This window comes from Meriones unguiculatus, chromosome 8 (assembly GCF_030254825.1).
Source record: "Meriones unguiculatus strain TT.TT164.6M chromosome 8, Bangor_MerUng_6.1, whole genome shotgun sequence".
Taxonomy (NCBI): Eukaryota; Metazoa; Chordata; class Mammalia; order Rodentia; family Muridae; genus Meriones; species Meriones unguiculatus.
In genome coordinates this window covers 25212109-25229097 of record NC_083356.1, presented here as the reverse complement: position 1 = coordinate 25229097, position 16989 = coordinate 25212109, and the positions used below count along the sequence as shown (strand labels likewise).

Below are 16989 nucleotides of genomic sequence, written 5' to 3'. Positions count from 1 at the left end.
CCTCTGCATAAGCAACAAGTGCTCTTAACCTCTGAGTTGTCTCTCTAGACCTCTACCTGAAGTTTTTTTTTTTTTTCTCTATTTCTTTTGGTTTTTCTATGTTGTCCTGGAACTCACTCTGTAGACCAAGCTAGTCTGAAACTCAGAAATCCACCTGCCTCCACCTCCCAAGTGCTAGGACCAAAGGTGTCTGTTAACACTGCCCGCTACCTGTAGTCTTCAGAAGCACTTGTGCATTGGCCTCGTCTAGTCTTACTTCCCATAAGTCTCCTGCCATCAGGTGAAGAAGTTAGGGCTGGCCCACTGGAAGGAAAAACAGCACATACTCCGAAATGACTTAATTCCTTTCTACAAATTCATATGCTGAAATCCTGGTCCTTTGTGATGTGTTAAGAAGCAGGGTCTTTGGTAGGCGATTAGGTCATCAGGGGGAGTTCTGACAATAAATGGTTATCCAAAGGGAAGAGGCCATGTGAAGATACAGCAAGAACACTGGGCTTGATAAACCACCAAGAGCCCAACTATGTAAGCACCTGTGATGGCTAATCTTGGCTGCATCTAGAATCAACAATACCACAAGCATCTGGGCACTGCTGTCGGGGTTATTGATCAGACTATTTGAGCAGGTAGCTTCACCCTAAGCTTAGGTGGCAGCTTCTGATGGCATCCCAGATAAGGGAAAGTGGAAGAAGGAGGCTGGGTTTTGCCTCCTTTCCCTCACTCTCTCTGGCAACTTCATCTATCCTGTTGCTGCAGCATCGCTCACTAATTTCTTTGGGCCTCCAAAGTACACAAGACCAACAGCTCTCCAGGAATCCTCCAGGCCTTCATGGTCAGTTCTGCCCGTTTAGGGAACTCTGACAGATACAGCATCTGTCCTTGAACTTCAGCCTACCGTCCGTGGGAGATACTTCAGTCTAAGTCCCTAGAGCAGCTTCAGTTGACCGACACCTGTTTAATAGCACCGACCCTACTGACAGGCAACCAGCTGCCACACACATGAAGCCACTGCTTGCCTTCTGAGCACAGAACCTGAACAATGCCCCAGGAAATGGAGATGAACCCCTCTCTGCTGAGCCCTGCCCAAATGACTCACCCACAGAATTAGGGGAAGATTTTTTTTTTTAATTTTTTTAAGTCACTAATTTTTTTTAAAATTATTTTTAAGCCACTAAGTTTAGTTTCAATTTACTTGCAGTAAAGCCCCCATGGGCTCAGAGGCCCAGCACTAAGGTGTGTTCTTATCTGTGCTGGCTGAAGCCTCTACTCCTGGGATCCAGTTCTGAGACTGCAGCAGAGCCCTGAGCACTTGCCGAAAGGACAGGGATTGTGGATTTTCCCAAGGATGGCCAACTGTCAATGAGATGGGCACTGTCTGAATTATTTTACAGACTGATCTTAGTTGGCAGTTACACTTGTCAAACTGAAGATAAAAGCAATCCACTTTGCAGGCTGGGAAGATGGCTCAGTGGGTAAAGGCACTTATCACTAAGCCTGACAACCTGAGTTCAATTTCTGGATCCCATGTGCTGGAAAAGAGAACCAATTCCTTTCACACGCACTCTGTGGCACACACACTGTCACACTGTTGAGGCCTGCTCTTTGACAAAGCAGTAGTCATCTTTGTATTCAGCTTCCATTTTGTTTATAAAGTGAAATTAAGTACAAATTTTCAAGCTTTTCAACTCTGTTTCCTAGAAGCAGTTATTCATAGCTGACACTAACATTCCCTGCCAGAGGGTCAAGCTGGCCTTACAATTTGCTCATAATTCATACTTTGTTGTCTGCATACTTGGCTACACTCTGGTTGCACCCTTCTCATCTACACCCCTGGCTACACTTTGGATATGCTCTAGAAGACCCTAAGCACTGCCTCACTTACCTCACTTAGGACCAATCAGCTTTAAAGTTAGCTGATAATAGTTTGTCTGGTTAGCCAACAAACATATTCAATAAACCATCCATATCTGAGACCAGAGTCTGAGTGGTTTGTGTGGCAGTTCTTGGGCTCTGACAACACACACACACACACACAACAACAACTACTACTACTAAATTAAGTTTGTTTGTTTTTTTTAATCCACATCCAGTGTTGACCACGGGAACAGAACTGTGTGATTCACTTATGTTGAGAGCCATGTAGTTTTTCTTAAGGGTAGTTTGCTATGTGAGTCAAGACCATAGATACCTTTTTTAAAAGTTTTATTTCCCCCCGATTATTTGCATGTATGTGTGTGAATGGGTGTGTGTGAGCATGAGTGAAGGTGCTCATGGAGGCCAGATGCGTGGGGTCACCCTAGAGATGGAGTTAGAAGTGGTCCCCAGCCACCCAATGTGGACGCTAGGAATCAAACTCAGCTCTTCTACCAGAGCATTGTGTGCTCTTAACTGTTGAGCCATGTCTCTAGCCCAGTGATAACATCTGAGTATCTTATTCTTAGGAAACAATGAAGCAGATACAAAGATTAACATCAGAAACATCAAGCACCATGTTGTCTATGAAATCTGAATATGAAACATGTAATATGTTTACAGCTCTTTACAGAAGATTAGCATGATGTGTACATGTGTATATGTGAGTGGTGATGGGTACAGCTCCCAACAAAACTCAGAACAGGAAGTGGAAGCTATCTAAGAATGACAGTTGGAATCTCCCGTCATGAACTTAAAAAGCACATGTCCCTGGAGAGATGGATGGCTCAGTGGTTGAGAGAGAGCACTGGCTGCTCTTCCAGAGAACCCAGGTTCCATTCCCAGAATCCACACGGCCACTCATGATTCTCTGTAACTCCAGTCCCAAGTGAGCTGATGCCCTCTTCTAGCCTCCAAAGCACTGCATGGCAAAACATGAAAGCAAAACACCCACACACATAAAAATAAAAGTAAAAAAATTAAATTAAAAAAGAAAACACAAATTGGCCAATCCTTGCCCTCAGCAGGCTCTCTACTACACACCCACACCCCTGGGTGTAACAGGTTCAGTCTTCACAACAGCCCTATCACACACAGAGCTATAGTCAACGCCTGAAGCCAAGCACTTCACTTAGAATGCAAGTCTATTCCAGCACCCACTGCATGGTGCTGGCTCAGCTTCCTCTCCCTCAGCTTGAGGGTAGCTCTACCTTCTCCCATCTTGACCACCCTGAGCCAGTACTTTGTGGCCATCTCCCCAAGGGCTGCTCAGGTTTTCTGCCATTTTTTTTTCTTTTTGGTCTTTCAGGACAGGGTTTCTATATGTAGCCCTAGCTGTCCTGGAACTCTTTTTGTAGACCCGGCTGGCCTCAAACTCACAGAGATCTACCGGCCTTTGCCTCTCAAGTGCTGGGATTAAAAGCATGTGCCTCCATTGCCCTACTCTGCCTATGCTTTTTTCTTCATGAAGCATGCCTGCTTGCAGAGATGACCAAATGCAGGCTGCAGTGGAGAACAGATAGCCTTTCAGCAAGCAGATAACGCTGTGGGTCACAAATCCATATTGCCCATGCTGTGATAAGCTCCTTCCTTTCCTTCTCCAAAGGGACATTTTTTCTCTAGTCCCTCTCCATCCTCTTCTTTTATTCACCACCTCCCACACTCCCTTCTAGCTCTTAGAATGCAAGGGCTTCCTCTGATCTTCCCACCTTCACCCCGATCTGGTCCCAAACCACCTTGAGTGTACCCTGGGCCTGGCCATGCCTATCTTCCCAACTTTAACTCCCAAGACCTCCCAGATACTGCCTCAGTGAAGTGTGTTCTGGAGCTAGGCTGAGAAGTGTCACCACTTTAAAAGCTTTTTTTAATCTGGAGAGCACAGACAGAGTGCCAGATTCATTGTGTGCATGTTACCTGTGCACCCCTGGCACCCTGCCAAACACACACTTTGTTTTCAAAAGTGTCTGCTCTCCCCTCCACGGACTCATACTGCACTTCGTTTGGGAATTTTTCCATTCCACCCTCAGGGTGTGGCCCTCCAGCCTCCTGTCCAACAGGAGGTCAACCACTAACTGTCAGCAAGCAGGGGCCACCAGATAAGCGTGACTCCTTGAACGCTTCCATGGAAAAAGTCCTTGGCAGGCTGTCCTATACCTCCTTGAGAGAGGGGTGACTGAAAAAAACTACCCAAAGTGCAGAGAGAGCCCCTGCACCCAGCATCCCACCAATCCCCGCTACAAAGCTCCTTACACCCACAGAACTACTTTATTTTGTTAGTGTGAAGGTGGATAATCTCAGGATGGGCTCCCTCTTGCCAGACTCAGTAAAATTAGACACAGACAGTCTTTATCCCCGTGTGTCTGAGACAGTCATTTTCTCAGGAGCCTTCCCAGAAATTCTTCAATCTGCAAGTGCCTGTGTTTTGTAAGCCCAGTTTTTGTAACTGAAACAATTCAGATAAGATGGCTTGGACAGTACAGCAGAGCCACCTCCATCAATTGCTGCTGTCAAGCCACACCCTGGGTTTCTGAGACCAGTCAACTTGTGTCTAAACAGTCCACACACATTTCTCCTTTTAAAAACTTCTTACCAAGCAAAAGTGGTGGCATATACCTTTATCCCAGCACTCAGGCAGGTAGGTCTGAGTTTGAGGCCAGCAAGATCTACAGATTGAATTCCAGGATAGCCAGGGCTACACAGAGAAACCCTGTCTGGAAAAACAAACACAAACAAAAAACAACAAAAACTTCTTGCCAAACAAACACTTTTTCTTTTGGGAGAATTTGTGTTATTTAGGTTAAATTTGGCATCCTTGACCCTAGAATGGGGCATTCTACCAGGCTCTTGGGGATATGTGGATAGTATGAACTGGCCAGTATTTTGTAAAATCAAAGACAGGAGATACAGCTTAGCCCCCAGTGTCACCCTCAGCTACCTGAAGAGTTCCCTTAGACTTTTAGGAACCTCAACTCTGACCAAATCGGGATTTGTACCTTTGACACATTAAAGAATTACAGGACTAGTCAATGTGAACCAGACATGGGCTATGATACATATATTTTAATATAGGGTTAGGTAGTAGAATTAAGAGAAAGAGAGGCGTCCAGAAGGAAAGCATGACAGGAGGATCTCAAAGAAGATCGTTCAAAGTAAGACATACTCAAGAGTGGGCGAGAGCTTGTCAAGGGATAGTCATACCAGGCTGCTTTACAATAATCATATATTAGATCTTGGTTGAATTTGAAATTTTCTTTAAAAAAAAAGTTTCTAAGAAACCTAAATGAGGCCACCAGATGGTTCCTGGGGACAATTTGTTGGGGGCACAAAAGTCCTTGTGCCCGAAGATCACTAGGGAAACCAGGGAGATGAAACACAATGGAGAAGGTGAAATAGCTCTTTTCCCACCCAAAATGCTGGGAGTGGATTTTGTTAATAACCTGTTGACCTCTAACACCGGTGTGTTCCTGTAATCCCAGAGGCAGGCAGATCTCTGTGAGTTCAAGGCCAGCCTGGTCTACAATCAAGTCTAGAACAGCCAAGGCTACACACACACACACACACACACAAAAAAAAAAAAACTTTCTCAAACAAACAAACAAAAAATAACAACCTGGTTACATCTTTGCTATATGTGGAAGCAGACCTCACCCACCTTTTACTATAGAGGCCGACCTCACCCAAATTCTCCAGAATGATTATCCCAGACTCTTCCCTCGTTGGACCATTACCATTACATCTTTAGGGGAGATGTCACATGCACTTTATGGCCTACTGATGTTTATACCCTGCCAGTCAAAGACCACATTAGCTACTAGGCTTTTAGCCATAGAACCCACACTTGTGCTTTGTAAAGGAGTTTCTATGTAGTCACACCTTATGCTTTATTTCGCATCTGGAATTGGGCTGATTGGACTGGTTGTTGCCTGAAAACCTTTTCCCAGACTGTACTGTGTTTTAAATGTACTGACAATGAACTGCCTGGCATTAGCCCTGAAGTCTGAGCCAGACCAACAAGTCAATCTGCACCAGGTTTTCATTCTCATCTCTTCAAGCTTTTTGCTTCTTTGACACCTGAAAGTACCATCCTCACCCCCCAACACACACACACATACACACACAACTAACAAGGAAAAGAGTGAGGGCCTAGCCAAAGTAATACATATTCAGGCCTTAGGCCTGGCAGAGCTACCTTAACATATTAAGTATCTATATATGACCATATTATCTCTATATCATCAGCCTTTACTGCAAATATTAGTCTTGCTCCTCAGCTGGTGAGAGGCTTCAATCTAACTCCAAGGTGAATGAGGGGGTCCTGTCCCTTCCCATGTCCCCGTAATTTTCTGTTTTTCTATCCTGCCTCAACCTCACCTTCCAGTCTTCCACCTGCTAAATTCCAGGCCTCACAATCGATAAAAAACAAGCCCTACTCCCAAAGCAGTGCCTGATAGAAAAACCTAGGAGAAACGCTGTTGGGGCTGGGTTGTGGGGGACACAGGGCACTGTGCCCTTTCTACTTATCCAGCTGGTACTGGGATCTGACTTCTCCCCCAAAAGGATGAGAAGGATGTGCCAGGAATAGGCACCAGCAGGTGGGCCTGGGTTACATGAGGCAACAGGGACCCCCTGTAACATCCACTGCCTGTCTCCAGGGGACGCTGGTAGGCCACTTTTCCTGCACTCTTTCCCTCAGGACCCTGGGTACTGCATCTTACCTTGACCCCTCAGAAACGACACACTCACTCCATCTTATTTGGACCCAAAGGGTCTATCCCATTGCTGCTGCCTGCCCAGCTTCCCCTCAGCCACACAGTGCTGCCTACAGGACCAACTGAAAGCTGAAGGGCTGGAGAAAGAGGCAAGGTGGTGCCTCCCTCCCTCAGGATCCACCAGGCAGCTCAACCAAGAGCTTAGGAACCAGATAGAGGCTCCTCCCTTCTCCTCCCTCCCATTCCTAGGTCCTTGGGTTGCAGCAACCTGACTATGCTCTCCACCCCCAGCCCAGGCTGGCCACTGGTCTACTCCAGAGTCCCTTCCTATGTTCCACAACCTGTCCCTGCTCTGTGGCCAGGGTCATTGTTCCCTGAAGTTCATTGCCATTATTGGCCCAGTGCCACAGTTCTTGGCCCAGCACCAATTCTGGCAGGCCAGGGTGTGCAGTAAAGCTTCCTCTTCAGCACAACCATAGAAGGACTCATCTTGTCTAAATGACTCATCTCTCTCCAGATGCCCTGGAAACAGTTCAACCACAAAGACCACTCTATCTCTGAACTCAAAAGTGCGCAGGTAGGTAGCCTTGGTCACCCCCATCGCCTCTGTCTCAAACCCCATAATCTAATCAGAAGGAGGAAGCCTGTAACATGGGATGTCTGGAAGTTGCAGCAATGTGCCCTAGATTCCTTGACCCTCAAGAGGAACAAGGGGCCCTCAGCCCATGAATGGGGACTGGCCCTGCCCATACACAAATGCCTGCCTTTTGTGCTTATTCACCTGTCCTCTCAGACTGGCTGTCCGAAGCCAACAAGCCCAGCACTTTTGGTTTGGGGTTATTATTAAAGAACTGAAATGTGAATAAGGAGTGCACACCAGGAGTACCCGCCTCCAGCCAGGGCTACTTCAGGCCACTGTCTGCGGATGGCACACATAGTATGCCACAGCCTGTTTTGCCTTCCCTGTGCATGGCACCTACCTGGCCTCTGTGCCTCAGCTAGCCCTGACTGCCCACACACTGGTCTTCTAAAAAAGCAAACCAGAGAGCAGCAAGGTGGTTCAGGGGACACGGGCCAGTCCCCAAGACTGAGGACCTGAGTTTGAGCCCCACAGCAAGTCTGGAAGGTGGTTCTCTAACCTCAACAAACCCACTGTAGTTCATGCACACATATGTGCACACACGCACACAGGTGAATACACACACAAGCAAACACATCAGATGTAAGTCAAGTATTTTAAAACTGAAAAATGAAAGGTAAGGCGGAGCGCATCAAACCCTGCTAAAACCCACCAGATAAAGCCCACCCTGCACTCAAAAGGCCACTACTGGCAGGGTGTGGTGGCTCATGTGCTTAATCCCAGCTCTCAGGAGACAAGAGCAGGAGGATTTCCATGAGTTTCAAGTCAGTCTGGTCTACATGGTGAGTTCCAGGGCATCCAGGACAACACAAAAGAGACGGTCTCAAAAAACAAACAAACAAACAAAAAAGACCATGTCCCACTGTCCCTGGACTAGAGATAGCCCTAATAGAGAGATAAAAATAAGGAGCAAGGCTGGGCAGGGGGCTCAGGAGGGTCAGCCCTGCTTAGAAGAGGACCAGGGAGAGACCGAAGACCTGGTTTGTAAGACAGAGTAATTTTCTGCAGTGGACATCCCTGGCCTGGCATGTGTCCCACAGATACGCTCAAATACATTCACTGTGCAAACGAGCACACATAAACACAGATGCACCAGTACTTACAGATATGCTCACTTGCAATGCTCGTATAGAAACATGAACACACAGGCTTACACGCACAAATGTACAAATAAGTAAACAAACCTAAACATACCCTCCCATCCGGGCCAGTGCCCAGACTTCACCACAGAGAAACCAAACCAGGCTAATACTGTATGTAGGGCCCATCTGGTTCAATAGAGAGGGCCTACAAGTCCCTAGAGTCAGAAATGTGAATGATCTTCTTGATTTGGGCGGGGTCCTGGTAGAGAACTGCTCAGTCCAGCAACACGTCTTGAGAGCACACAAACATCCCGGAAAGAACTTGAAAACAGCAACGAAGGAACCTGACAGCAGTCTGTTCCTACCATGGCTGGGCCTGGGAGAGGGGGACAAGATGAGTCCTTATATGCTTATGCTGAAGAGGAAGTTGTTCTGTTCTGTGCATCTTTTCGGGGAAAGCAGGTGTGGGCACGCCAGGCTATGGCCATGTCCATGTGTCCACGCCCCAGGTGTGGTGTAGCAGAAAGCTCCTCGAGGCAGGAAGAAAGCCATGTTCACTAAGCCCCTCCCTTCCCAAGACGACAGGAACAATAAAGTCTGCAAAGTGTCACTCCCAGGCAAGCCCGGTTGCCAGGTGGAAGCAGAGGTCAGCAGAACTGCCTAGAAGGAACAAAGACCAGCTGAGATGCCTGGAAGAGGGTTAGACCAGAGTCACGTGGAAAGGATCCTCTCCAAGCCGCCATGTAAAATGTGTTCCAGGTTTCCAACTTTCATGAGCCCCTCCTGCTGAAACCCTTTGGTGTTGCAACTGTCTTTGAGCCATTTTGGCTCTTGTAAGTAATCCCTCACCCACACTCCTGTAAGTAATACCAATAAATTTAGATGCTTCACCAAACTGGACTGTGGTCATGTGAAGGAGTCTAGTGATGGAATTTGCCTCTTGGCCTTGGCAAACATGGGCTTAATCTAAAGCTCAGTTTCTCCGAAACTGACCTTGGCAGCTTCTCCAGCAGGGTACTCTGGTACTGAGAACTAGATCACAAACTTTGTGTAACCTTGAGTGAATCCTCAGACGTTTTGCCAAAGTGAAACAGATGAGCTGTTATCGTGAGAAAGTTGCTCATGGTCTTTTGCTTTAAAAGAGTTGATTGAGTGTCTAATAAAAGAGTCTTGATCAGAAACGTGTCTTGACCCCATTGTTCGAGTCTCTGCCCCTCTCATTCCCACTCCCTCTTTCAGTTGGACCCTGCTTGACTGGCCCGTCCTGCGTCCTGCAGGACTGCAGGACAGGCCAGTCATGTAAATGATTTGGTCTGTCCTTGGTTTCCTGACTGGGGTGTGGAGGTCTGAATAGAAATGGCCCCCATAGACTCATGTTTTTGAATGCTTGGCCCATAGGTAGTGGAACTATTAGGAGGTGTGGCTTTGTTGAAATAGGTGTGGCCTTGTTGGAGTAGATGTGGTCTTGTTGGAGGAAGTGTGTCACCATGGGGACAGGCTTTATGGTCTCATATGCTCAACCTACACCCAGTGTGACACTCAGTCTCATTCTGCTGCCTGCAGGTCAAGATGTAGACCTCTCAGCTCCTTCTCCAGCCCATGTCTGCCTGCACACTGCCATGCTTCCCACCGTGATGATAACAGACTCAACCTCTGAAACTGTAGCCAGTGAAATGTTTTCCCTTTTAAGAGTTGCCTGGTCATGGTGTCTCTTCACAGCAATAGAAACCCTAACTAAGACATGGAGTGAGTAGATGTTTGTTCGTGTCTCCCCAGGAAAGGCCTGTCACACAACAGGACAGTCTCACTTCGCCCTCACAGGGTGGCAGGATTGAGGCGATGGCCTTCCTATCCATTCATTCTGTGTGGGCAGACCTCACCCCTTCCCATCCTACCAATGATCCAGGACCCCTCAAAAAAACTCAGTCACTATTGTTTTCTCTGTATATTTATTACATTTTTCCAACTCTTGGGCTTCATTGCATTCTAGCCCTGTGATTGAATTGGACTCTTGGCTTCCCTGGAGGCTGGGCTAGGCAAGTTTCTGTACTAACTAGAGGACAGTGAATGAGGATGTTAGGGGAAGGGAGCCCTGTAGGCTAGCAAGGTTCTGGCTTAGAGTCAACAATAGGGCCAGGCAGGTGTAGAGTGCACACATGGGGTCCTGAGACACAGGTTCCCAGTGCACCTGGGGGGTGTTCACCTGCAGCCTTAGGCCACATTCTTCTAGCAAGACCCAGGTGGGAGCCTCCTCATCCCAGCTGTCCCCGAGGAGCCTCAAGGGCAGAGACACACAACTCTGCTTATGCCATGGGGTGGTCCATTCCAAAATATGCTTCACCTACCAGCAGAGGAGGGGAAGAGGTTGCAGATGAGGATTGTAGTCTGAGCCCCGGAGATACTGCGCCAGCCCGTGTAAACCTTCCCAGCTGTACCCAGGGCCCCACTAAATCCCCGGTGCCATGCCCTCTCACCAACTCCAGCTGCTTTGATAGCACCGTTGCCTCCAGAGACATAGCCAGCAGCTGCTGCTGGGTTTCACTCAGCACTGGGGAGAGATCTGGGCTGAGACAGGGTTCCAGAATGCCCAATACGGAACCTAGTCCTCCCCTCCTGTCCAGTACTAATCCCACCATGGGCTGCTCACCAGCCAGTGCTTCCAACAGGTAGAAGACAGGGGCAGCAACTTCCATCACCAGGGTTCCAGAGGAGAGCACCAGACACTCCAGGATGCTGCCTGCTGGGCCATCCAGAGGCTCCACCTTTTTGCCACTGTACAGGCCCTGCTCTAGCTGAGTTATGGGTAGGGTAAGTGAGGTTGGGTAGGCTCGGGCAGGCCCTGTCCACCTCCCACACTCTCACTCACCACGGCCTCCAAGGCTTCCATGCTGGGCTGGTCCTGTAAAATCTTCCCAATGTTCACTAGTAGCTCTTGTCTCAACTCCATGTCGAAGTATTCCAGCCTTGTGGAGGCAGCCTTCACCTCTGCACACAGGCCTCGGAAGTCGTTCATGGTCAAAGATCGCACTTGGTATCCATCTGTAGGGCCAGAGAGAAGCACCACCTGATGCCTTTAAGGTCTTTGGGAACATTGGTTAGGAAGGGTAGATCCAGGGAGCAGAGTCAGGACCCAGGGAGTCCCAGGGTGGTCATGTGGGTACTGACCTAACCCGGCTTTTAATTGTTCACAGATGGGTTGTAGTGCGACATCCATCCTATAGGATTTTCTGTGGCCTAGGCAAGGAATGAAGATGGTGGAGAGGGGAAGGGATGTTTTGTGTAGGGACCCAGGGATCATTGTCTCATTCTAAAGTGGGCTGAGATTTTCCCTGCTCCAACCCCAGCTCCATCCCTTCTGTGCTACTGGCGGCCCAGGACAGTTGAGGACTAAACAGGCCTAGAGGCATCACCTGTATTGGGTATCACTCATTGTGTATGTGTGTATGTGTAGGGTGTGCCCACCTCTGAAGGAGGCTGACCACTGCATGTCCTCAGCACAACATCTCGTCACGTCAGAGGGTCTGGGGGCCTCACCTGAGGAGGGCAGCTCAAAGGTCCTCTCATTCTCATCAGGAAGGAGAAGGATATCTGGCAGCAGGAAGAAGCAAGCAGGTCACCAACTCCCTTATCCCCAAGGCTCCTGGGACCCCCTGAGAACCTCCCGCTATGCCCCTACACACACATTAGCACATTGACCATACTGTCTCAGAGATCAGGCATCCCTGGCTAGCTGAAGCCTCCCAGATTTCCTGCTTCTCTGCCACATAGTCTGGGCTCTAGAGTCAGCCCCTCTCCACTCACCCCATTTAGGGTCAATGAGCAGCTGGGCCACTTGGAATGCCAGGATGCTGCCGGCAGGAATGGTCACCATCTTCTTCTGGTTTCGGTGACCCTGGCCTTCACCCTGAAGGATAGATATAGGCGCAGAGATGTAGAGTAAATAGCTCTGGGTGGATGCTGGTGACGGGCTTACTGCTGATAACTGCCATTCCAGATAGCTGGGCAAGTGGAGCCATGGGGTGCTTCTGGAAGGGTCTTAGAAGAGCTCAGGCCACCAGCACCTGGGATGCTCCCCCTGTGGCCTCTGAGAGTCCTGTTCTTCCTTGTGCCCAAGTGGGGCCAGGCAAGGGCCATGGCTAGCCACACACCTGCAAGCTTATGGCTCCAAGCACTGCAAACTGGCCTGAGCCCTTCCGGTTGTGGGTCCGCGTGACCTGCATCTCCTCCTGTGTCTGTAGCACCTCCGTCACCACAAACACGTTATGCCTACGATTCCGAAGCTCTTGCAGGATTTTGTGTTCAGGCTGCCTCAGGTGCCTACAGAAAGATCGTGCCCCACAGATGAGCTTCCCTCCCTCCCTCCCTCCCTCCCTCCCTCCCTCCCTCCCTCCCTACGGTTCTGCTGACAGGTGGGACGAAAAAGGCCAGGGAGTCCAGGAATCTGTGGATGCCGGGCTTGGGTACCTTCCCAGCGTGTTTCCAACCATGTCCAGGTGGTTGGGGGAGTAGGACCAGCTCAAACAGGGGGAAGCAGGCACACCAGTCTACCTTCATCCCACCAGGGCTTCACCTCTCATGCTGAAGCATCTCCCAGGTGTTCTGAGCCACACGCAGTAGATGCACGTTCACAGAGGCACTGGAACTGTGGGACACTGCGGCCCCACCAGAAATTTTCCCCTGTCCTGTGCCTGACAGCCCCACACTGCCCTGAACGTTCCTGTCGACGACATCAGAGAAATGGAAGCGGCCACGACACTCCGGCTCTGAAAAAAGACCAACTCTAAGCTCCCGTTCCACTAGCCACTGCTTGTCTTTCCTCTGTAGCAGTGGGACCTTTAAAGAACCCCCTACTCTGGAAATAGGGCCAGAGGAGCAGAGCTGATAGAGCCCAGTAAGATAGCAGGCTGGGCTCAGCCCACTCTCCCACCCTCAGCCCACCCTCCCAGAGCAGGGTGTGAGTGCAGCTGTGAAGGCCCTACCTGGTTCTGGAGCACTGGGTTCCAGGATGTCCTTGATTGACAGGTTGACACATGTATAACGGGGTTTCCAGAACCATGAGGTTGAGGGTTTCCTGCTCAGGAGGCAGTAGGGCCTGATGCTGGTAGAGTTCCGCAGGCTGTCCACTCGGATGAGCTCTCCCCTCTGGTCCACCTCTTTGATTACACTCCTGACCACACTCACAAAGGCTGATGACATGATCCTGAGGGCAGATAGATTGGGTCCCTACAGAGTCTTGTTAAGTCCTGGCACATTCTGGCTGACCACTATACCAATACAGACCCAGTGCTCACTTTCTGACCCACTTGTCTGTCTCTGCTGCTGTGGGCACTTGAGAGAGGAGGAGGAGGCAGCCTACAGCAGGACCTGCTCTATCCACACCATCAATTCTTGTGCACAGTCCTTGGCTGATGGCTAAGGTGTAGGATACCTGTTGCCCTCCCTGGCTGAGGGCCAAGGCTGGGCCCCCTTCTGAGGGACTTGGCATAGGAGCCCACAGCAAAGGCAGTATTTGAGATTTCAGTGGTTTCATCCAGGGCTCTCATGCACAGCTCTGAGCCACCCGTCCTGGTGGAAATAGGCGTGGGCCCCACAGACAACCTGTGCAGTGTGGAGGAGCAGTCCAAGTCCCTAGGAAGCTGGGCCCCTGGGCCTGCTGATGGTGGAGAATGAGCCAGGAAGGTCTCTGGGGGTCAGGGAGAGACTTGAGGGCTAGGGGATTAGCCTGTGGCCTAGAAGTCGGGAGACCTTTTGTCAGTCAGCATAAAGCCCAAACCAGGCTGGCCCTACTATATGGGCTAGTGGTTGGCCTTCCCAGAGGCTTCTGGGAAGGGCTGAACTCCCCACCCAACAAGCATGCATCCAGGCCATAAAGCAGACTGAGCCCGGGGAGGCGCAGCCCAGCTCTGAGAGGGCTGAGTAAGGGGGTGGCTCACTGCGTTCTTCACCTCTGCTGAGGTGTCTGGGCCCACCAAGGTAAGCAAGGACATCCTCAGGTGTGGAGGCGGGGCGGAAGAGGGGTCTCTTGTCTGCTCACCTCGGTAGCTAAGGAGCCACTGGAGCTTCTCAGAGAGGCGTCAGGAAGTCAGGACGCAAAAGTGAAACTGTGAGGCTGCAGCCCCAGATGCAGTGTGTTAAGAAGCCCTCCCTCCAGGAACAGCCCAGCCTCCTCCTCCTCCCGGGGGACCTCCTGGTAATTGGGAGCTTCATTTTTATCTAGTCTTAGTACCTACAACTGCACAGCGCTTTTTCTTCCTTAAACACTTGGGCCGTAGTGAAAGATCTGAATGGACTTCTCTAGAGATACACAACTGTACCAATTCCCAGCAAGCACAGCATTAGTTATCAGGAAAATGCAAATCAAAACTAGATAGCATCAACTGCACGAGGCTGGTTGGCTTCCTAAGTAACTAGTAGTAAGAATGTAGAGAAACAAACCCCGGGGGTTTGGGGGGGGGGGCTTGCAGGTGGGCTACAGCAGACAGCAGAGATAGCTGCTTTAGAATACATTGGCAGGTTTTCTTTTTTTCCCTTCTTTTCCTTTTCCTTTTTTGCCATTGTATACTGAACTTAAAATTTTAATATTTTTTGTTTATTACAATTTATTCATTTTGTATCCCAGCTGTTGCCCCACCTTCATCCCCTCCCAATCCCACCTTTCCTCCCACCCTCTCTCCTTCTCTCATCTCCTCCCATACCCCTTCTCCAGTCCACTGATAGGGGAGGTCCTCCTCCCCTTCCATCTGACCCTAGCCTATCAAGTCTCATCAGGACTATCTTTCATAGTCTTCCTCTGTGGCCTGGTAAGGCTGCTGCTCCCCCTCAGGGTGAGGTGATCAAGGAGCCAGCCACTGAGTTTATGTCAGACAGCCCCTGTTCCCCTTACTAGAGAGCCCATTTGGAGACGGAGCTGCCATGGGCTACATCTGAGCAGGGGTTCTAGATTATCTACATGAGTGGTCCTTGGTTGGAGTATCAGTCTCAGAAAAAACCCCTTGGCCCAGATTTTTTGGTTCTGTTGTTCTCCTTGTGGAGCTCCAGACCCTTCCAGGTCTTTCTGTCTCCCCCTTTTTCATAGGATTCCCTGCACTCTTCCCAAAGTTTGGCTATGAGTCTCAGCCCTACCAGAGAGATAAAAATAAGGAGCAAGGCTGGGCAGGGCTCAGGAGGGTCAGCCCTGCTTAGAAGAGGACCAGGGAGAGACTGAAGACCTGGTTTGTCAGACAGAGTAATTTTCTGCAGTGGACATCCCTGGCCTGGCATGTGTCCCACGGATATGCTCAAATACATTCACTGTGCAAACGAGCACACATAAACACAGAAGCACCAATACTTACAGATATGCTCACTTGCAATGCTCTTATAGAAACATGAACACACAGGCTTACACACAGAAATGTATGAATAAGTAAACAAACATAAACATACCCATATTATATGCACAGATATAAACACATATACATACAACACACACAGACTGTCTGCATTTGCTTCCTGTTGCTGGGATAAAATCTCCAACCAAAAGCAACTTGGTGGGGAAAGAGTTTATTTTACCTCACCTTTGAGGAAGTCAGCACAGGACCTCATGTTGTAGCAGATGGCATGGATGAAAGCTGTTTGCCGGCTGATTCCCTCTCTCACTCCCAGGCCTATGCTCCTGTAGCTTTCTTATACGGCCCAAGTACACCTAGGAAAGCTTAGGGAATGATAACTCCCACAGAGGGCTGGGCCTCCCCACATCAATCATCATTCAAGATGATGCCCCACAGACATGCCCACGGGCCAGTCTAATCTAGGCAAGTATTGAGGGTCTCTGTTCCAGGTGACTCCAGGTTACATCAAGTTGAGTGTTGAAGCGAACTAGGACATGTACATCTATGCTTGACCCTACACTCCTTGGAGCCTCCAAACTAAGCCAACAAGGACACGGACTCCTGACCAGCAAATGAATTCAATCAGAGTTTCAAAGTGTGCCCAGAGCCCCACAGACCCTCTACCTCATGAACTAGTTCTGGGGATTTTTGTCAACACAGATGTTTCCCTTTTGTCCGAATTCTAGTTTCTAGTTTTGTGCAGTGGCAACATTCCAGGGACACCAGAAGTCACCTTCAGGTTAGGGCAGAGACCTCGTCCTCATCACTAGAAACTGCTACAGGGAAAACACCTAGTCCGAGGTGCTAATTCAGAATTACTGCAGGAGAGCCCCCCCGACAAGTCCCAGGGTAGGCACAGGAATGCATGCATAGGTACACACACACACACACACACACACACACACACACACACGGGGTGGGGGGGAGAGAGAACATGTCTTTGAGGTGAAAGGCTAGAAGCAGCAGGATAGAGTACCTCAAGAGGAAAGGATCAAGGGTTCCACTGCCCTGGATACCTTGAGCCCGATTCAAGGTCAAGTGGCAAAGCCTGAAATCATCAGACAAACAGGGCTTGGGTTACATCACCTTGCCCATGGCAGGATGTTGAACCCTCAGGAAGGGACAAAGCAGAGAAGATCAACCCCCAAGACCTAGGGTCAGGAGTCAACAAGCCCAGGATTTTTAATTTCAGGTTATTATTAAAGTACGGGAAATGTGAACAAGGAAATGCTCCAGCCACACTCCCATCCGGGCTAGTGCCCAGTCTTCACCGTGGA

At 49.4% G+C, this 16989-nt stretch overlaps 1 protein-coding gene across 1 annotated transcript; it reads right to left on the bottom strand.

Moving 5' to 3' along the window:
- Window positions 1-10286: 10286 nt before the first annotated feature.
- On the bottom strand, window positions 10287-14428 carry LOC110562835 (gasdermin-D-like). Its single transcript, XM_021659720.2, has 11 exons — window positions 14377-14428; window positions 13322-13542; window positions 12913-13105; window positions 12491-12659; window positions 12144-12246; window positions 11877-11930; window positions 11508-11576; window positions 11209-11381; window positions 10990-11134; window positions 10817-10890; window positions 10287-10683 (listed from the first exon to the last, which is right to left on the bottom strand). Exons 2-11 carry the CDS (start codon window positions 13536-13538, stop codon window positions 10396-10398), a joined length of 1485 nt encoding a protein of 494 aa, XP_021515395.1. The 5' UTR covers window positions 13539-13542; window positions 14377-14428; the 3' UTR covers window positions 10287-10395.
- Window positions 14429-16989: the final 2561 nt, after the last annotated feature.

Bases quoted from the DNA above. Each gene is read 5' to 3' on its own strand.
- LOC110562835 (XM_021659720.2), bottom strand. From the start codon at position 13,538: ATGTCATCAGCCTTTGTGAGTGTGGTCAGGAGTGTAATCAAAGAGGTG. The intron at 12,660-12,912 runs GTGAAGCCCTGG...ATCTTTCTGTAG, and splicing joins GAGATGCTTCAGCATGAGAG to GCACCTGAGGCAGCCTGAAC. The intron at 11,135-11,208 runs GTGAGTGAGAGT...CCCATAACTCAG, and splicing joins TGGAAGCCTTGGAGGCCGTG to CTAGAGCAGGGCCTGTACAG.